Source organism: Dermacentor silvarum, chromosome 8, assembly GCF_013339745.2.
Source record: "Dermacentor silvarum isolate Dsil-2018 chromosome 8, BIME_Dsil_1.4, whole genome shotgun sequence".
NCBI lineage: Eukaryota > Metazoa > Arthropoda > Arachnida > Ixodida > Ixodidae > Dermacentor > Dermacentor silvarum.
The window spans coordinates 25,372,986-25,394,710 of record NC_051161.1 but is presented as its reverse complement, the minus strand read 5'-3'; the positions used below and the strand labels follow the sequence as shown (position 1 = coordinate 25,394,710).

Sequence of the window (21,725 nt, the reverse complement as noted above, 5' to 3'; positions counted from 1 at the left end):
TTAATAATCAATAGGTTAGTTCCTTACGCATACCTTCTACACGTGTAGAAGGTATGCTTCGCTGATTACCACTATTCTGTTGTTACACAGGAGGAGTTCATAAAAAAATTAAGATGACGATGACAGTATAGTGATCGTGGTATAGTATACTTGGGACTAGCAAGAGAAATCGCGTGCGACCACAGCTAGCGAACTGACCGGCCTCTCGGGTGTCAATGGTGAACTCGTTGCGCACTTGGGTCGTGCCCTCTGTGAGAGCCTTGCCCTGAACCTTGACCTTGGCAGCGTCGCCGATCTCGCGCTCGAGCACGTTGATCTTGAAGGGGCTGCCCGTGATGTGCGAGCCGGTGCGCTTGACGTTGATCAGATGCTCTCCAACCTCGCGAGGCGTGAACGAGATGCCCAAGTGGCCGTTGGGAAGCTTCTTGAGGAAGCACGGCTCCTCCAAGCCCGACGGAGCGACGATGCTGGCGCTCAGGTTCTTCACGTCCTTCTCCTGGACCTTGAGGGACACCTCGCTGGAGTGGCCCACGGAGATCTGGTTGCGCTTGCGGCCCTCTCCTGTAATGGGGTGTCAGAAAAGAACGTGTCGGACTCATCGCTCGAAGGGTCTACATCATACGCTGACAGGTATCATCCTTTGCGACGTTTGGAAGACTCAGTACTATGCGCCTATACCGTGACTCGTCCATGGCCCGCCGCGAGGTGACAGGAAACGAACCTGTCATAAGGCCGTTGCGGAGCGCTTGGCAAAAACGCTAGTTGACAGGCTATTTAGCGACATGTTTGAGCAGTTTCCCGGTGAGAGGTGTGAGCTAGCCGGCCTCTTGGTAAAAGTGATAATAGTGCTTTGAGAGATGCCTATTCTCAAGAATCTTGTGCCAAAAGACCTGCATAAAGTATGCCTAATTTACCCTAACGCGTCACAAGGCTGATGACATAGGTGTTGGAGCACTGCTAGAATGAGATCTATAGTACAGTGCAGGAACACGAGACGGACAGCAGTAGGAAGACAGGCTGTAAATCGGCGCTGTGTGTGTCCAATTATGCAGCAATCCAGACTTTCCGCTTCCGGCATGATATGCCTTATGGTACTTGTAAGATGCCTGCGTAAACACTGGCTTATTCTCCGATGTTAGCACAATACTCGCCGTGCCTAATTCAAAGTGATAAAATCTAGGCGTTGACCGGTGAGATCCCCGCAAGCACAACAAGCACAAGAGACCACGTGTTGCAGCACTCGCCTGTGATCTTTGAGGTGAAGGGGCTTCCCTTGATGGGCTTGTCGGCGAACTTAATGGAAATCTTGTACTCTCCGGGCGCAGCCGGCAGGTATGACACGGCCACCGTGCCATCCTTGTTGTCGTGTACGCTGATCTCAGCCTTGGATGGACCCTCGACTGCCACGTTCAGGCCACCTGCGGTCATGATTGGTAGCGAAATAGGAGATACTTATATACACAGAGAAGAAGGGAGGCGACACATGCGACACACAGACGACACATCCGAGGCACAAATATTTTTCAATATGGTTTTGCAGCCACTCTGTTGACGAGCGAAAGGAACAAGACAGCATTTTTCTATATGTACTCAATTCGCTTACACAAGTTCAACAGAGTCGCTTCGAACTTTTTTCAAGTTGCGTAAATGTTACCTGGTCGCCGGCCTTCAGGGCGGGCTGGGCTGAACGGCCCGCGAAGTATACAAATGACGTGATGTTGGGCTGTATTGTTAAGACCGACACGCGAACTCGTGTTGTACTCACTACTATAGCTCAGTGGGCTTCCACAAGCAGATAGTAACTGCCTAGTATACTATGGTTGAGTAGTTTTTTTATGACCCTTGCGTCACGTTCTGTTAGCTGTCTGTGCGATATGTGGGACACACAACACGCGCACGGATTTCCGAAATGAATCTGTTGGAAGTTATTGTTCTATGCATTCGTTTTCGTGACTCTGTGTCCTTTTGTTTTTTTACTGCGCTAGGCGAAAGGAGCTCAGCATGGTGCTCTTGCTGCACGTGAAGCAGAAAGAAGCTGGAATCGAAGTGGAGGAAATACTAGCGGCGGGCGCGTCGAAAGCAAAGTGGCAACCTAAATTTTTGCACTAATTTGTCTCTGGAATCAATAATCAGCATACCCGATATCCTCTAAAACGAAATGTTTATGGTTTCCGAGCATGTAACACCCGCGATGAAATACCATTCTGCAAAAGTCACAATACCGCATTGAGCGACATCAGTAAGAGGAACCGAGGGGTTTGATTTTTAGTAACACTAAACCTTGAAAACCAATGAAAGCATAGGAGAAATTAATATTAAATATCAGGTTTAGTTATGAAGAATATTTAGGGATTTCGATAACTTTTTAGTTATCGCCTCATAGTGATAGAGGGTGCGCGAATTTTTGTATTTTTAGTTTGTAGTAAATAAAGAAAAAAAAAAAACAAATATCACCGCAAATATCATGGACGCTACAAAAGACTTCCGCACAACGTTATAAAACTTCATGCATTTTTATTTCAACTGCCGTGGATGATAAACCAACCTTTCAATTAACCATGAGGTTCCTCAAACACATCTCCGTAACGGTTATGATTTAGATTACCTCTTTTAGATCTCATGTTAAAAAGAAGATGAACTCTATCGCTTCCACTCAGTCTTGATTTGTTTCTCGTTAAATTGTATAATACAACCAAACCACTGACCCGTAGCCGTCTACACAAATAGCAGTTGTGACATGTCCACGTACAATCATACCTCTCGGGAAATGCCTGCGAGACTTTAACAACTGCTGCTTGCAAGTGTGATTGAAACCTGCAGAAAGTAAGACAATAAGTAACCAATGGTTTGATAAAATTGAATTCCTTGCGTTTCTTAGTACGAAGTTGTCCGTTACTGCGGACGCATGTTCCAAGACTCCCAGGAACGTTACCGCCATGTACGTCTCTATGACATAACGACCACGCCAAAAACACCAGCGAGAATGTCCTACAGCATATTAGTAGCGTCCCGGTGGAAGGATGGTGGTGGGGGATTCGGGTGAACGAAGGGGCGGGAGCGGCCCATGTGCTGCTCCAGCACGTGCGCGCTGGTTTTAGGGTGTAATAAACGGGACACTCGTTGTCGTCACGGCTGTCTGAAACCTGTCAACAGGCCGCTACATTATTCCAGTCGCGCACTGGCACAGCTGCGGTTTTATTTCTGGAAGGGTTCACCAGACACGCCAGCTATATTCGACTGATGATTTCGGTTTCGGGTATATAGGGCTTCAACACAGAAGCCTTCCCTCTTCCCCCTCTCCCTCCGTCGATACCATAGTCGCTTTCTTCTCGAGCGCGATCGCACGATAGCGCCAAGCTATCCTTTCGCCACGCGTGCACCCCGCTCTCTCGGAACACGGTACCGGGGAATGAGGGATGGGGAGGGCGGAGGACCCTTCTTGTTGTTTAATTTAAGAGATGGCGACCGACGAAGGTCGGGAGAGGGTTGTTGATACCTAACGAGAGCACCGCAGCTGGGAGGCGATGCTAAAAACGAAGCGTGCCGTCGGCTTCGAGGAGGGACGCTGATGCTCTGACGCAGGCAGCAGCAGCAGCCGCGCCCAACTGGAAGGGACCCCGAAATATTTCTCGCCGGCCGAGTTCGGTCGGCTCCCAATCCGCGGCGGTTGCCCCGTGTTTTTGTTTTCGACCAGCGGTGGTACAGCGCCACGTTGTTTTGCCAGACATCTTTTGAAGCTAGCGCCCTGCCCCGTGTCGACAGCCAGATGAACGAGGGGGGGGTACCGTGCCGCGCGTGGCCTCTCTTCTACTCATCCTTTTTTTCCTCCTTCAGTGCCGGATGTTATCTTTGCCGCGGTCCAGAGCTCACTCGTGTTTTCACTGAGTCTGTGGTACGGCAGCGCGGGCTCGGGAGTTTGACTGAGAAAATACACGAGTCAGGCACGTGTATACATACACACACGGGTGGATTGGAACTTTGTCCTGCCCCGCTGGCTGGCGTTAGGCGCAGCTGATGGACCAGGCAGTTTTACTAATGGCAGAGCGCGGAGAAAGCGCTGTTGGCGCACTGATGAGATGTTACAAAGACGCACAGACAGCTTACGGAACGTGGCGGATGGACGTGCTCGTGTTAGCGTACTCCACACGCTATATTGTATAGTCTCTGCTGGCACATTTAGCATAGCTGAGAAAAGCAACCACGGTGCGACGTCATTCTCGCTCTGGACGTTCGAGAGAAAGAAACCACAATATCGGCACGACATTATGATATCGGTATTCTTGGGTATCAAAGGCGAAGACGGAAAGGCTTTAGGGTCGTCGGAGCAAATGCGAACCGTTTGCAGACGTGTGCAAATAATACTAGGCGCACTCATGGTACAGCGTCTATTTTTAACCCTTTTCACTTTTGAGCACGACTAATCTTCAGTTTATGCCCGCCACGGCAGCTGAGCTCTTGTACGGAATGCTTTTTTTTTATGATGCTGAGTACAAGATCGTCGGTTTCATCCCCGCCAACGGCGGCCGCATTCCCATGAGGTCGGAAGTGCACGGGGTCCTGTACTTACATTTAGGTGCATGTGCGTTAAGGTAGTCTGTACAGTCAAAATTATTCTACAGCTCCTCCCCTACGGTCCACTACGGTGACTAAGTGCACATGTTCGGTAGTGCGATGAAAAACGCCACCAATGAGATCTTATATATATGGAAAGTAACGGTTCCAGCTCAACAGCTACTTTAAATAAAAAAAAAATGAGCCCATGTGGCACTGTCCCCTGTCCCTTACAATGATCAATGTCAAATTGTCAACATTTTGATTAGATTGCGCAGATGCAAAGTTGCTCAATGCTATGCTTTGCATCTGCTTGTGCGGCCGGGACCTGCCATATATATAGTGATTGTCCTTGTATGCCTTGTCTTACCGCGTTGTGCACTGCTTGCAACAGCATTTCATGTCACCTGACCTTACAACTCCAAACAGACACGACTTAGGTGGTGCATTCCACGAGCCAATGCAACGTGATGACTGCTACAATTAATTCAGCGGCCTTCAAGAGGCGTCTACGCGGGCAAGCGCCAGGTTACCTAGAATCCTAGATTCTCCTGACAGTTCATGCTAACCTCGACCAAACAAGCAGTGCTAAGCAGCCTGACATGACTTGCCAAGTACAGTAGAAACACTTGGGCACGCCCAAATCGCACTACCTTTGCCGGCGTCCTTTGTGCTGATGGTGAAGTTGCTGGGCTCGCCGGCCACGCCATGCGTCAGGCCTGGTCCGTAGGCAGTCACGTAGCCACTCTGGATGGTGTCCACGTGGAACTTGAAAGGGCTGCCTGCGAAGCGGCCCGCGCCGCACCATAGCGTCGTTGCATTAATCCGATCGGCCAACGCAGCAAACACCGCACAAGCTCACACGAGTGTCACAATCTAGCCACACGTACCCTGCACATGCTCGTGGTTGTACTTGATGTGCAGCTCGTGCAGGCCTTCTTCGCGCGGCTCGTACTGGATGCTAACCGTGCCGTTCTGGTTGTCGATGATCACAGGCTTGTCCACCCTTCCCGATGGCATCTTCACCTCGGCTGCGTAGGCACGATCAAGTTGCGTCAGGGAGGAATAGAATAAGCTTCCGACACAGGCTATCAAAGCTGCCACGCGTCCAGAGTGGTGCCCATCTGTCACTAAAGTGTGGTTTCACAAGACCGATACCGCATTGCAAAAACAATGCCGTCATCCAAGAGGCGCTTCTTGACATTGCGCATTGCAGGCATTGCGTTCACAACTAATCTGAAAACCAGCTGCTTATACACGGCATAATAAGAGTCCTCCGGGAGGGAGGGTACTATGGAGGCCATGGCCACCAGCGGTCTTGAGCAGCTAGGGTTAGGCCTCGTCCGAGGAGGCGGCACCGTGCCCTGGACGCGTGGCCGCGGCTGCGTTCATAATCCATGCAAGTGGGCCACGCACCGGAGAGCTGTCCTCCAGCGCTCTGCTGCAAGGGGATCTCGAAGAGCTGGATCGGCCGGTACTTTCCTTGCGGCGGCGGGGCGCTGCGGAAGCGGCGGTCGACCACGGTCTTCTGGTGGATCTGCTCGGTGACGGCCTGCGCAAGGCGGCACAAGGGAAGAACCGATCAGGGATTCCACTCTGCGTGCACCACACACCGCCCTTGGCGCGCCCTTGCGGTGGAAGACACCGGAGCCGGACCGAGGTGGGCCGGCCTCCTGCCCCTCTCTATTTCTGGACGCCCCCGCGGCCTCCGCTTTTGGCGCCCACGGGCACGTCCCCCCCCCCCCCCACGCCACCACCCCCGACCAGTCCCTTGCCCCTCGACCTCCTCTCCCGTGGCTGCCACCTCAAGCCCACAGTGAAGCTGAGGTGCACTGCGCGCACGCGCGCGAGATGTGCGCGCGAGAGCCTGGACCGTGGCCAGACAGGCGTGCTTCTCTCTGCACACGGAACCTGGAGAACAGCGTGCAAGACAACCAGGGAAGCCGCCGGAACGTGCAGTGTAGCCGCTTCTTCCCCTCCACCCTTGCTCGGTTGTCAAGATATGATGCCTGCAGGTTCAACCACCTCGGGCGTCTCGGTATACTCTCTAGCGCGCCTAGGCTGCACGAGGAATTCGCTCCTGAGTACGGCAGTGTTCCACGCCGCTGAGAACGCGGGTGTCGCCTTCAGGTCTTTACTTAGTGGCATGACATAATACGATTTGCATGTGTCGCCACTCAGGGAAAGCAACATCTTTTGCTTTGCCTACCCGCAAACGTCCCATGTTCTTCCGGAATGTCAACTCCAAGTTTGGCCTCCGGATGGGTCCATGTGCTCTTCACGGTCTTTTAAAACTCGAGACATGCAAAGTCTAGAAATCCTACAGTCAAAAATCGGCCTTTTGTCTGGAGTCAGGCTGTGAACGATGAATTTTTGTCACACAAGCAGTCCAATACGCCTGCGCCATGACACGGCCGATAGGACGGTACTGAAAGTATATTCGATCACAAATGAACGTAGCGCCGCGTTTAGTAACGCCGCTTAACAATGACATACAAGCGTTATTGTTTAGACAAAGTGATAATGTGACCGTTGAATGGCATGACATCTACGACACTAATTTCCCTCACATTTTGTTTCTGGCCTCAGCATACCGAACGACAAGACACGCCCAAGCTACGCATAAAGACATAGTAGAGCGTGCACATGTGTCTAGCACACAGACTTACATCGTCCATTAGGCTAAAACCTGTGTTTGTGTAAATTGTAACATTTTGAAGTATCTGCATTGCCATTCGTTTCTTTTTGTGTGTGTGTGTACTTCCGTACACACACACACAGCGTAAGACCTACATCTCAGGAGTGCAGTGTAGGCTCTCCTCGAAGGTGCCAGAACAAATTATGCGGCTCGGAGACACTGGGAGAGGAGAAATACCGGGAGCTTCGCGGTCTTCACGTGTTGACGGCCCCTTGCCGTCGAGAACCAATCTCGGAACACTGCTGCTATACGACGGCTACATCAAAGATCCGTCAACGTGACATGATTGGACCTCGCTCGTGCAAGTCCAGAAGAAAGTTAGCGCGAGCTCGCTTGGAAGGGCGACGGGTCCTGCGGCGCCCTTGTATGGTTTCCCGAAACGCGAGCGTGCAAAGGGACTGCCCCGCCTTCTTGTTTTGGGGCTCTTAGCACGAAAATAAACCGCGCCGGGCGCTGTGCTGCGCTGTGGCTTGGGCGCTTGCGGCGAACGCTCCGGACCTGAGGTTGGCGATGAGGGAGGGGGGGGGGCGGTAGGGGGGGGGGGGAAGGGGCGTGGTACGAAGCAGCGAAGGTCTGCTGTGACGCACGTCGGCTCCTGTCGCGACGTCGCGCTGAGATTCCGCGGAGCCTGGCAAGCGGGCAAGCGCTGAGCCCTCAGGGTCCCGTTCGCGGGTATATACACGAGTGGCGAGTGAAATACACAAAACGCCAATGGGTTGGCCTGCCGAAACGAACTCTGAGCATAAAACAGGACACACCGACCGTCGGGACGCGGTTTAGTCAGCTAAGCGGCGGTGCGAACCTGTGTCTATAGCTTGCTGGGCTCAAACCCCCTCCTACATTTGGAGGCTGCGTAATCGCGTTCGTCTCGCGGAGACACGGTCGCTGCTTTTGTCGCACCCTATTTCTTTTGCGCGTGCTCTCCAGTCCGGTGACGCCACCGCGCTGTCGGCAGAGGTTCGCGCTCGTCCGTGCCTGTAGCTACCGGTGTCTTCCTGTAGATTCATTGCGGTCTTCGCAAATAGCTGGCATTGCTACATGCGCTCAGTGAATGCAAGAAGGAAGGAAATAGACCGCCCGGAGACGTGACGCATTCAGATTGCTAATGTTCTGGCGCTCTTTTTCGTTCTTTGAAGGGCGGTGAGGACCAGAAGGGGTGAAGTAAGAGTTAAGTATAGTGTGAGGGGGAAACTCGTTTTTCGTTACCTCTTCGTGTGGGATTGTTAGACGTTTCATTTCGCAAGCGAGCTGCTGTTTTGCGACTATTTTCCAGGTCATGTCTTGAATGATAGATTCAGCGGCCACGTAACGCTTAGTCGCCTCTTCCAGTGGCCAGAAATGTCCTTGCTTTTTGGTTTTGCACTGCGAAAGTGTTACCGCTGGCCTGAATGCGACCAACGAAGGACAGCACGCTCGCACAAGCGGGAAGTGTCGTGTCTTTCGCTGTCCGTGTAATTTACGTTTGTGATGTCACACAATCACTATTTTTAACCAGTAGGAATCACTCAAGGTTCTGCCCCCAGACACTCTGACCAAGACACGAAAACATAGGTTGCCGTTGTCCCCAGCCGCGTAAGTTAAACGAAACCAACAATTTACTTTGAAGGCGTCCTGGATCTATGCTGCGAACAACAAGCATCGAAAAGAACAGAAAACGACACGAACATCTCTGTACAACTGCGCGAACATGAACAGGCAGTTTGAGAGGCCTAACGTAATTTACTGAGTTTCATGTCCTGAAGCCACAACTTAGCTGCGAGAGACGCCTTGTAGTGTGGAGCTCTCGAATAAATTTGACCGCCTAGGGTTCTTTAACGTTCTTTAATAGTTTTGCGTTCAGTCCTAATCGAAATGTGACCGCTGTATATAGCAGATGCTCGAACTCGTGACCTCGTAATCGGCACCGGAACGCCATGGATCTGCGGAGCCATCGAAGCGGGTATATTGGTGGGTTCTGCGCGTGATGCTTTCGAACGCGTAATTAGCGCAATCAGCTCGTCTGACCGTACCTGCAACCTTCAGCCAGAACAAGTGTCTGGACGCCCAAACCCTGGCAGTGAACCGCGCACGGCACTGCATGCGTGGGAAAGGGAGTGGGCTTCTGGAAGCCTACCAGCGCTCTGCGGCAGAGCGAAGCCACTCACTCTTTTGTTCAACGCAGCGCTTGTTGCCTGCCAAGGCATTCCGGATCTGCCTCTGATGTCGGCCGTCGTCTCCACGGTGCCGCATTCGTTTTATACGCTCCGACATTGTGCGTAGTTGCAAAAGGCGGAAAACTGCGGCGCGGTGTAAATGTTTACAACGCCCCGCGAGAGCCTTGGGAAAAATATAGCTTCAGGGTTTGTCGCACTGGTTTTCTGGAAAGGCGCCGCGCGAAAGCCAAGAAAATGCCAGTAGTGCACGGTTTTAAATCGTGCCCGGAACTGAGCTGGCACGTCGTTTCCCCCGAGACGTTTGCTCTTTTGGCATCTGTCGTATGCCTACGACAGATGCCAAAAGTCTTAAAAGTCCTTAAAGTCTTAAAATATGTCTAGCTGCATTCATCACCTCCTCTGTCCGCGTTTAATGCGAGGCAAAAAATGTTGAAGCATTTTATTTAGACGGACATTAGGGGCTTCACCAACTAAGTAAGGAAATCGCCAGCGAGCGTCTGATCGTCATTATGGACGAAACAGACGAAACAAGTATTTATGCTTTCGTTAAAGCTCGGTTCTCCTCGCATGAGGCGTGAAACGACGCCCGGCGTTTGCGTAGCGTTTCGAGCATGCCTCAGTTTTCACAGGGACATGGAAGTTTGAACTCTGGACTATTGATGAAGTCGAATGTTTTCGACGTGACTATACAGTGTTTCGCAGCACTATAGCTGCTGTCCAAGCCACGTGAGCAGCTTTCCGGTCATTGTATTACCATCTTTAATGACGTGTACAATCTGAAGGTGCTGAATAAAATACTCAGACCTCACGTTACGCGCTTGCAAAGCGTTTGTTGACATAACGTACACTCTGATAAGCTCAAGTGTGCACCCAGAACAAAACATTTCTCGATTGTGAATGCGTAATAGTGCCATGCACACCGTAATGGAGTAATATCAATTGATTTCAAGCTGCGGAACGTAAAATATCCGCCGACAAGAAGCCTTTGCGCTTTGCTCTTATCTATGTGTGGTCATCCCCAAAAACTGTGAGAAGCGCACATCCTGGACAGCATCACGCCGTCGGTGATTCAAAAGCGGAGTTCGTACATTTGAGCTGACCAAGATGGCGAGCTCTATAAAGATGAAAACTTGCGTGGCGGCTGAAGTCAGGGGCCAATATTAACGGATGTCAAACATTGCTCCTTAATACCTACTGATGTGATACGACCACTGCGTCTGGAAGCAAAGCCGATGACCTCCGTGCCAGCAGATAAGCGCCGCTCGTTTCGTTCCATGGTTATTATGACATGCGTGCTGATTGGCAGTTCACGAATTCAAGCTTGCAACAACATTTCCGTGGAACAAGACGCAAGAGAGGAAAAGACGAATGGCGTATTTTGGGGCGCTGCGGCTTCAAGCACGAACGTGTATACCAACTTTACTGATCTTCAGGTTTTCGTGTACCTTCACGCAGACGTCACCTGCGCCCGGTGAACTTACTGTAAATACGAAGCCTCCAAAAGTGCTGCACAAGCTATCCGAAAACGACGGCATACGTGCAGTATTTGGCGCGAGCGGCGACAGCGAGAAACCCTGGTGACAGACGACTCGGGGTGGAGAACCAACACGCGAAATAACGAGGACGAAAAGAACAGCAAGAGTTGAACAAGTGCACAGGGAGGAAGTGTTGCCAGGGATTGTAAGGGAGTAACCGAGCAGGCAAGCCAGCATACAAATGGACGGCGGCGGCGTGATTGACTTGGGAAATGGCTCGAAGCCCAGGCTCCCGACCCGAGCCTCCAGGAATAGGCCATGTGCCGGTATTGTTCGGAAATCTATTTGTAGACGTCGGTCCGAGAAAGCCGCGCCGGCGCGGCATCGGTGAAATGTGAGAGGCGGTGTCGCTATAGACGGAGACCTTTTCGACCAGACGACGTGTTGCATCCATGATTTGAAGAAGCGGATGTAAAAAAAACACGGGGGAGGAAAAAAGAGGGTCGAAAAAAGGAAACACGAATGACCAAGTAATCAACCGAAATGTGGCGCAAGTGACAGAAAAAAGAAAAACGAGAAAACTGTCTGCTGCACATGCCCTGGCGAAGCCAGTGCCAACCCGTCAGCCTTGGGCGCACGTGTTCACATTTGAGAGATAGCGGCTCAGGCGTGACAGATCTTTATGGAGGATAACCGAAGTCTGGCTTACACGCACGTGCAACCGCAATTACTGATATGACGAGCCTTGACGACAAGACGCCCTTTGTTCTGAATAGAACTTTACTATCTTCTGACTTGGGAGTTCATAACGAGTAGGTCTAAACTGCTTAGCCCGATCTTGGTCCGTTTTCAGCTGGTCAGAAAAAAATGCACATAACCGAAGGACCAGATAGCACAAAAAGAAATAATTGTGGGCTTTCTGGGACGTTTTCTACGTGAATATGTATGAAAAACACAAAGAAATAAGATTGTTGTTTATATTTGGAAGGGACGAAGCGGTATCTTGTGAAAATCGAAGCCTGAACTTGCGTTTTTAGCGGCCTGCACCTCCGCTCTAAAATAAACTTCGCCCCAATAACAGAGTTTGTTACTTTTGTGCTTCAATGCATAAAACGCCGTTTTGTTAAATAAGTAACTGGAACGCCAATGCATTTCTCCGCAATGTTCGGGAATTAATATCTCGAAACTGGTTTCATCCTGAGAGTTCGATCCAAGTGGATCTGCCTTGCGAACTTCACGGCTAGAATTTGTAAATTGCAATATGGGCCATAATTAAGGTGATTAGTTAAATACATAATTTGTGATTTTTTTGTTCATTAGTAGATTATGATGAAAGCAACAGTTCATCACGTTGGGATGCGGTTCTACGCAGCCCCAACCTCAAAGAACAGTTATGGGCTGTCCAACGGGCCCGCGACGCGGCGGAGAGGCTCGGCCTTTCTGTCCCGACGTGGGAGCGGCCCGCTGCGCGCTAGCACGCGTCCTGAAGGACACTAATAAAGTTATTCATCCATCCATCCATTCAATATTTTGTGCATTGGTACAGGGGTAATTGGAGATCACAGGGAGAGGCCTTCGTCCTGCAGTGGACATAAATAGGCTGATGATGATGATGATGGTGATTTTGTACATGTCCGCCTCTTCGAGTCGACCAGCTCATGAACTAGAATTGTGCTGTCTGCCACAGGCAACCTTAAACAATTTTTGAAAGTGTTCGCTGAAACACCCTGTATAATATCTTAGTGCAGAATTAACTTGATATGGTACATTCTGTACGCTGGCTAAAGTTGATGCCGATGTGACAGAGCTGATTCTCTGGTTTACGATTACAGTAGCCAAATATAAAATACACCTGGTTGCTTTGACGACCTTATGGACATCGACAAGAACCGATGACTGCGCAGCAGCGGCTGTGGAGGTCAGGCGACGACTGTGCGAAACGTGTAGTCACTTAGGCTCGAATCTTCCGTAAGTGTATCTAAAATACCGAGAAGGCAAGGGCTGTGGTGAGATCGACTTTGCCGTCTTCTCCTACAGCACTGAAATACGAATTGTACTGCAAAACACCCGATTCATTTTCCATCGTATGGTAGCCAACCAAAGAATCTTTCCTGGTTACGTATGCTTGTCTTCTCTCTTTCTTTTCTCTGCCTATCTCTATTTCAAAGCGCGACAGACGGGGCGTGCTACTTCGGTGTTTCCGAATTCCTACAGGTTTTCTATGGCGACTGATTCCGCTTCGCAAAGCCAGCGTTCCTGGCACACCGTTGCCGGTGCTGTGCGCTGGCGCCGCAGAAGCCGTGTGAGAAAAAGCCGCTGACGTAATGCCGGCTGCTCTTCGACCGCGCATCTCCGCAGGCGGCGATCAGTTAGGAGGGGGCGGCGTCTTGAAACCGACGTGTGTGTAGCAAGAGGTCGGGTGGGGGTTCTGCTGATGTTGGCACGCTCTCAACGTGAACAATGGAGGGGCTAACGGTTCGCCGCGCCTCACCGAAGGCCGCGGTGAAAGAGACACACGTACTCGGCACACTTGCAAAGATAGCCCACCGTGCCGAGAAGAGGAAGTGTAGCATCGATGACACCCTGACGTAAGGAAGTCGTCAAGCCGGATTGAACGAGGGGCCGTCAAAATAGAAGGCCTGGCCGATTGAGGGAGAGAGGACCGACGGCTTCGGTTGGTGCAATTTATAGAAGCGTGGTTAAGGGCAGGCGCGGCAATCGCTCACCAATCGGTTCCGGAGGCCAGAACAGACTGACGGTCCCGTTGATGCAATCTTGCGAGGCGGGTTTGGAAGCGTTGCTGATCAAGTTTGCCTAAGTGCGTCCTTTTTCTTTCTTTCTTTGCGAAGACAGTTCAGATCTCTGCACTGACAGACGTGAGGCGTGAAGGAGATGTTTCTCTAGATGGGGTGTCGCACCGAGGAATGTCTAGTTTTCTCTCACCTGCGCGCAGGAACAGAAACCTAAGCGCATCTCAACAGGCCTAAATCGAGCTTGCGTCCGGCTGCCTGCGTTGCGTATACCGGGTGTCTCGCGTAACTTGCGCCTATAACTTTAAGAAATATGCAAATGCCACGTAGCTGGACAGAACCAAGGTAATGTTGTTTGCCGTCGCTTGGAGATACTCAGATTATTCTTTGAATTCCGTCTAATGACCTAATTAGTCTTAATTATTATTCAACTTCTCAAATATTATAATTAGATGAAAAGTTGTCATTGAGAATTGTAGAGCAACATGAAAAACACCCTATATAGAAAAGAGCATGTACACTTTTGCTCACTCTGCGAAATTATTGACCGAAGACATTTGGCTTGTCACTCGCCAAGCTAGAGCGAAACCGTGGCGTTTCACGGAGATTTCTTGTAAGTGATCCTGCCTTGGGGTCCCGCTTAGATATATATCGGAGACAAACCTAAGCAACAGGCGAGCTGACTACGTAACTTCCAAAAACTTCGCAAACACGCGCACACACAAAAAGTACGTGTTATTAACTATTGAGCTCTTGTTACAAAAATGAAAATCGTTTTGTCACGGTTCCAATTTGGCACAATGGTGTGCGAGAGAGAAATTCTTTTTCTCGGCATAGTGTTAAAGGAAAGGCTGGGATATTCGCAAAGGAAACACAGGAGACGAGGGTGGCTGTGTAATTATAGGGTGGGCGTATAACTAGAAGATTCACAGTAGGTAAAGCGCTCAACCTTCGCTGATCATTCCGTTAATAATCCCTGCAATTCCGTGAACTGAGCAACATCTTTTGCGCTAACAAACCAAACAGCGACAATGTCCGCCTTAATAAACACAAGAGGGTCCTTGTCTAAACAACTACGACTCTTGCGCAGCGAATGTTTGAGGCAGTCGGGCGAAATGCTCGTAACGAGCATAAAAGCTCGATTCGCTTTGCCGAGTTGGGGTTAGAAACCGAGTCGAAACAAAGACGGAGGAAAGCTTGCTCATTGCCCTATGTTTTGCCAGTAGTGGCTCAGGAACACAAACGTGCTCATGCCCCGAACGGGTCGTAAGTCCTATAACGTCCTCGACCGACTCACGCTTTCCAAATCTCCGGAGCATATCCTGCGCAGAGCTCGGCTGTTCTCGTTCGAAGAATGATATGCCGGGCAGAGCGCGGTGCGCTGGCGACCTTGAATTTCTGCTTTTAGAGCACTGGCGGCCTCGACGATGGGGGACGGCAGTTTTCGAGAAAGAATCTCCCGAGATGAAAATACGAGCGAGGAGGTTGGAAGCATGATCGATGGGTTCCCGAAACGGAAACGTGTCCCGGCCTCCGGGCAGTGCAGATGATTGCAATTAAAAGTTTGTGTGCCGCCATCTTGCACTCTGCAGTGCGAAAATTTCGAAGCTACGCTGCCCAAGCTCGCGTTGCTATATATAGGAACGATACTCAAATACAAATCCCGGAACAAACGCATTTAGCTGAGCACGAACACAGCAAGAAAATTGGCAGCATTCTGGAAGTGTTATTTCTACTGGCACCTGCGAATAATCTTGAACTTGGAGTACTACTCCTATCGGGCAACAGTCTAGACAATATTATAGCAAGCAAATTGAAGACATCTCACACCGTCATTACGTTAATTTCACCCAGCAGTAATTGTGTGTAAATTCTTCTACATGCCGAATCCTTAGAACCAAGGTTGTTTGTCAACTAACTATAAGTAAAAGGCCTTGAGTAAGACACAGCAGAGGCACGCGTTAGCAATCTCGTAAGAGCCCGAAAGTTTAGCGGTCTCCTGGCATCAGGGCAACTTACATGCTAAAATGCGCCAGAACTGCACTGTTCTTGTATTTCATGCATTGCGTACTAATGATACGGCTGCTTGCGAGCCTCAAACGTATGTATCGGGGCCTAAAAAGCATGCTGGTTCGGGGAATCTTCGTAAAAAAAAAAAAAAAAAGCAAGGACGTGCAGTACCCCTTAATGCTTAGTCTCCGTGCTCTATTGTGGCATGAACTCTTCTTGATGGCAAGCCTGGCGACGGTGCATAAAGGGTCAAATTTAGCACAAAATTGCCTGCATACTACAGCCTTGGGAGCAGTTCTTTAAACGCTTCTCAATGGCATCATCACTCTCAAACAAGGTCCAGAAAGACAAGAAACATCTAGGCATTACGCACATAAGGTACAGCGTGAATCTGGGAGCTTCGCTAAGTGCAGCTGTGAGCCACCAAGCCTACGTGAGAACATAAAGGGTTAGTGCGCGTGTTTAGCCAAAGAGGGAGTTAAAGAGGGAGTGCGCGTGTTTAGCCAAAAGCTTAAACCGAGTCAGCAGGCTAAGGCGAGAGCGCAAAGCCATTTTACTGCTGGTACACATCGCGACTGCAGGATATAAGTAAAACCAAGGAGCATATTTGCTTCAGCTAACGGACCTCGCTAACCACGTTAACGCCAAATGGGCAGTGATGGTTTTATCTTTGATTAGGCGCTCAGGGTTAGCCCGATATTTTTGAAAATATTAACGTTTGCTTCCTTCACGCCTTGTTTGCGGAATACGCCAATGAGTGCATCTACCGAAGTCTAATGCCTTTTCGCAATTTATCAAGGCCGTGTATAATTATTGGTTATATTCATCAGACTTAGCAACTTATTATACGACATGAATAGAATCTCTTGTCGAAAATCTTTTTCTAAGTCAGCCTACTTCCTGGATTGACTGGAGCGTTGGCCTGATGCTATTCGAAATTATCGCTGTGAACATTTTGAATAATACAGACAGCAAGTAAAGGGTCTATAATCTTTCACTTCTTCGGCGTCTATTTTTTTTTTTTGTAGATTATCATCATGTTAGCATTCTTTCAAGCCTCGGGGGTGTGGTCAAGAGTCACGTTTGTTGCCCCGCAACTCGCAACAAAAACGTGCACTTCAATACATGCATGCACCGCGCACTCTTACGAGCGTTCGTTACAGCGACTGTTTTTGGGGCTTCTTTAAAGCCACGTCACATCTATACCTCTCGTAATTCCTTGCTCCACTGCGAACTCATTAACACTGGCATGTCGCTCTTTGGCCACACTCGGCCCTTGCGCCACGAAACACCACATTTCATCATACGAGCGTTCGTGCGTCGTGCACTTGTCATATTCGATACGATACCTCCTGCCTAAAATTGCCGTGCACTTCCAGCTCTCTTGCACCGGTTGCTCATGCAGGGGTCTGCTCTCTTTTGCGCTCCACCCCCGTTTTTTGTTGTTGATTTCTTTTTGTGCAGCGTTTGGTATCGTGCTGTAGATGTATGTTAGTATGTTCTCTCGCATGCCTGCACCTTATTCCACTTACTGAGTTTTCTAGCACACAGATGGCGTGAGTAAAGCTCATATTTTAGAGCACAATGAATAGCTCGTTTGCTAGCACTCAGAGATACACGCAGTAATTTTCATCGGCTCATCAGCGCTTCACTGGCGGCTCTCTGCCTCGTAATGGCAGAGTACCGTCGTGCGAACAGTGAGCTGATGCTTGCTGAATCTAACGCAAATGTCAAACTGGAAACGTGTGTGTCAGTGGCCGCTCGCGAATCGGGAAACTTGTAATCTTGCTTCACTGTGACGTACAGTGGAGACCCCCTATACGCAAGGCCGCACTTACTTTACACACGTAACAGTCGTAACCTGGACGTTGAATGACGTCGCCAGGCATATGAGCAAATAAAAGCCTGTAAATCGAACCTTGTCATTGCAGCTGCATATGCTACGCTTGCTACCTTTATATCTTACAAGTGGGTATAGGCATAGGGCATCACATCCAGCAGCTTGAGACGACGAGATTGGATGCGACGCCCAGCCGGCCGTGCACTAAAAACCTTATATTTTCTCTGTAGCTATGCCTCGGGCCTCTGACCGTCGTCACCACTTTGAATACACGTGGTACGCTTTGAGTACGCTTGGACTTTCATGCGGCAGACCGAAGCATCGCTTTGAGTAGGAGTCCCTTCCCTTAGGCAAGCAGCGACAAGAAACTGGCCCCGCGATGTTGCGGCGCGTGATCATATGGCACCGGGCTTGAACTGTTGCGGGACTCACAGTGATCTTGTAGGTTCCGTTTGGCACTGGCTGTCCTCCGAACTTGATGTTGACCTGGTGCTCTCCCTGCTCCTTGACGCGGTAGAAGATGGTGAACGTGCCGTCGCCGTTGTCCTCGACTGCGACGTCCACGTCGGGTTCGGCGCCGGACGCGTTGGTCAGCGTGCACGTGACGGCACCCTTGCCGGCCTGCTTGGCGTTCACCGTGATGCTGTACTCCTCGCCAATGGTCACCTTCTCCTGCTTCGTTTCCTCTGCAAGCACGCAAACCGCGACGAAGACATGACGCAGCTATCAAGGGCATTCTTAGACGGCAGCAGTAGCGGCTGCAGACGCAAAGGACACGACAGAAATGATTCGTAACATTAGGTACAGTCAACCACAGGATATTACGGACCATGAAATGTGAGAAAAAAAGCTGAATAACTCTGCAGCCTCACAATACAACCTGGTATTGTCATTTCGGGCCTCGACTAGAATATGCTAACAACATTGTCGTATACAGTTTTACTGGCTACTGCTACAGGCTGCTCGGGAATTTAACGTCTTCTGAGATTCCGTGGTCCGTAAACTTTTGTGGTTTAATGTACGTTGCGCACGTTGGAAGTCTGACTTGGTGCGTTTTAGAACGTAGCTGTATAATCCAGCGCTTAATCCCGCCTGCCGAGGCTGCAAAGCATGCTTCATAGAGTTACGAGGAGTTCACGGGCGTGAAAAAGGCCCGTCTGCATATTGCGCACAACGAACACCCTTTTCGTCTTTTTGCTGGTATCAAGCCGTTTTGAGGCCTTGTGGTAGTTATGAGTGTGAGCGCCATAACGTTGGCGGTGTGTGTTCTTGTTGCATATTTCGTTTCATATTTAACTTTACGTTTGAAGCAGCAGGCCAGGCATGCGGCCAAGCAATCGTCTCATTTCCAATGGAGACATTATACGCGTATGCTCTCTGTTCGCGCTCGTGGGTGTCACTGGGGTTATCAAGACTGCGCGTCATTTGAGACATCCAGTTTCGGTGTGTCAGTCCAGCGTTGTTATATAATCGACGGTCTGTTATTCGGGACCAAAGAATGTGGTTGAACAGTGCAGCATGCTGCTTTTAAAAGTTTCAGGCGTGTTAGTTCCGACACGGTATGATGCCTCAGTGTTTCCATTTATTTAGCTAGTAAAGTGAAACTGCAAGTACTACTTTATACTTAAATGGCGTGCGAGGGAAGCGATTGTCATTGACTTAGGAAACTTGCCATCTCTAGGTGACTATTCACTGAAGGGGGCGTTTTTGCCACTTTCGTAAAAGACGTATCCATTGCATACAAGACACACATGAGAAGATCGCAACACTATAGCGACAGGTTGTCTCTTTTTTTTTTTTGCGTGCAGCTGAGCGTCATTATTCTAATATAAAACTTCAGTGCGCGCCTTGTTTGCAATAAGCGGTACCTTTAGCGCAGCTTGTGTTCGATTATGAGACTCCTTGCTGTCATGATAAAGAAACATTGAGAGAACAGCGGAACATAGTACCCTATACTTACGGGACGTACCCGCTGCATCTTTTGTGCCGAACGCGTACTAACCTGGGCAACTTTCCGCACTTTTGTGTTTACTTTTCTTTCCCTTGCTCCTGTTTTCACACTGGCGATACTTTTTTTTATTTTTCGTTCGAAACGCGTACACAGCCCAACTGCAAAATGTAGGCGACGTTGACCGTGTGATACGCACCGCTGATCTTGCACTTGTCAGCTTGTCCCGTGGGCACGCTGTCGAGGGTGACCGGCGATCCTGGCACTTCCTTGCCGCCGTACTTGACGGACAGCTGGTGCTTTCCTACGTCCGAGAGCACGTACTGGCCGCGGAACGTGCCGTCGTCGTTGTCCACGACGCGTGCCTTGCGCGGCACGTTGTCCGGGCCCTGGATCGTGTGAGCACCGACACGCTGGAGAATTAGCTGTGCATCCCTTCTCATCGCGCGTCAGTAATGCTGACACGTTTCGTGAGAACGGCAGCACAGTAGACTCCCGTGAATTCGACCTCGGTTAATACGACTTTTCGCTTAGTTCGTACGCACTGCAATGTTCCGGCTAGAAATCATATATTGCTATGGAAGGAAAACTAATATAGTTAGTTAGGGTGCCACTGCGGACCCGCACTGGCACCCTCTCATGCGCGCAGGGGTTCATAAAAAGCTTAAAAACACAAGAAGTTCTTCAGACGCCGCTACAGCTTCCCTAGGCGTCGACGGTAACGGCAGCAACTTGTTCTGCAGTGATGATGACCACTTGACGCTGTGACCACTTTGCGCGATGTCTGTTCTGAAGATGTTGTCACCACCGACGACACTGACCGACCACGATGTGTGCAGGTATTGTAACAGTACTGTATTGGAAGTAGTCTGTCGATCCCGACCGAATACTTAAGCAATACAGAATTTTGAATTCGTTGGATTTTGCTGCCGTTTGTTAATTCGACCTTTCGGATCTCGCGGTCCCGCCTGGGTCGAATTAACGGTAGTCGACTGTATACGGAAAGGTGCAGTTCAGTTCGCGCTCATTTGGGCTTTATATTGTGCTCTGAGGGCCACATGATTCATGACGTATTATGCTGCTACTGTTGTGAGAGCGAATTGAGAGAAGTTGACATTGACTTACCGTTCAATGTTTGTAACCATACCGGTAGCTGGTAGAGAGAATGCAGCGCCTTCACTATTGGGTCTTGCTTTATTGTTGGTTACTTGATTGATTGACTAGTTACTGATGTAAGGGGCGAGGTTGCTCGTCTAAACGGTTGTTTTCTTCACTACTTAAATGCAATAAGCGGGCGTCTAATTGAAGAGGCTATTCATCAGATGTGCGCCGTCGAGAAAACACGTTGGGTTAAATGACACGTGAAAAAACGCCACACGTCTTTAGGTTTTTCACCTTGCTGGCAATAGAGTTATGCAGTCGCAAGCTTCGCGGCGAACTAACCGAAACGCCACGCACCTTGACGGTGACTTCGGCTTGAGCGACTCCCGCTTCACGGGCGTCGATGGTGAACTCTTGGGGAATGCTGGCGGGCACGGGCTTGCCGTCAAATCCCACGAGCTTGACGTTCTGTGGCTCGCAGGTTGGCCTCACCTTCATCTTGTGCGGGCTATTGGGGATGTCCTTGTTGTCGTACGTAATGCGGACATTGCATTCACTCTTCTCAGGCGGTGGCATGTAGTTCACATCGTACGTGCCATCCTTGTTGTCCTTCACAGTAGGCTTCTGGGGCACCGGACCTGCACCAAAGAGTGCGTGGCAGACGATCGGCGTGCGGCAAAGCCTGAGTCGCAACTATTATAGTTTGACAGCCTAAGCACACTCAGCATTGCTGTTAGTAGCTGGTCAACTTTACACGGCAAGCAAATGTACACGGACTGTCAGGCCTGATGAGGCACGACAGTTGAAGCGGCTCCTACATGCCTGAACGCGCACGCGCACGCGCACAATATTGAGGAATGAGTTGTTGACTAGCGTCGTACCGGCCTTGAAGCTTGAGGTTGAAGACGGCGAAGTCTTAAAGATGTTGATTAGTGAATGTTATTGGCAAAAGGACCAGATATGGCCAAAGTGTGCCAAACACAAGGTAATAATCGAAGTCTTATCCTAGAAGTCAAATACCTTTGGGCCAATATTCCGAACTTATTGTTCTGATTTGAAGTTTCCTGTTTGGTTTTGAGAGAGATGAAGATAGAGGTTGACGGCATCTGCAAGCATGTAAGCCTTAGCCTAATCAGGTAAATTACCTCTTGCTTAACTATGCTTTGTATATTGCTTGGTATGGTTGGGGAGTGCCACAT

At 49.9% G+C, this 21,725-nt stretch overlaps 2 protein-coding genes across 2 annotated transcripts in view; one reads left to right on the top strand and one right to left on the bottom strand.

The window, feature by feature from the left end:
* Nucleotides 1-21,725, top strand: part of LOC125947593 (uncharacterized) — a 127,748-nt gene that overhangs the window by 11,308 nt on the left and 94,715 nt on the right. The gene's annotated exons all lie outside the window — the stretch shown is intronic.
* The window catches only part of LOC119460830 (filamin-A-like), a 115,532-nt gene that overhangs the window by 17,558 nt on the left and 76,249 nt on the right, over nucleotides 1-21,725 (bottom strand). The window contains 8 exon segments of the mRNA XM_037721927.2: nucleotides 199-561; nucleotides 1,245-1,418; nucleotides 5,205-5,333; nucleotides 5,442-5,582; nucleotides 5,968-6,103; nucleotides 17,910-18,163; nucleotides 19,625-19,814; nucleotides 20,884-21,164. Of these exon segments, the coding sequence (XP_037577855.1) occupies nucleotides 199-561; nucleotides 1,245-1,418; nucleotides 5,205-5,333; nucleotides 5,442-5,582; nucleotides 5,968-6,103; nucleotides 17,910-18,163; nucleotides 19,625-19,814; nucleotides 20,884-21,164 (1,668 nt within the window).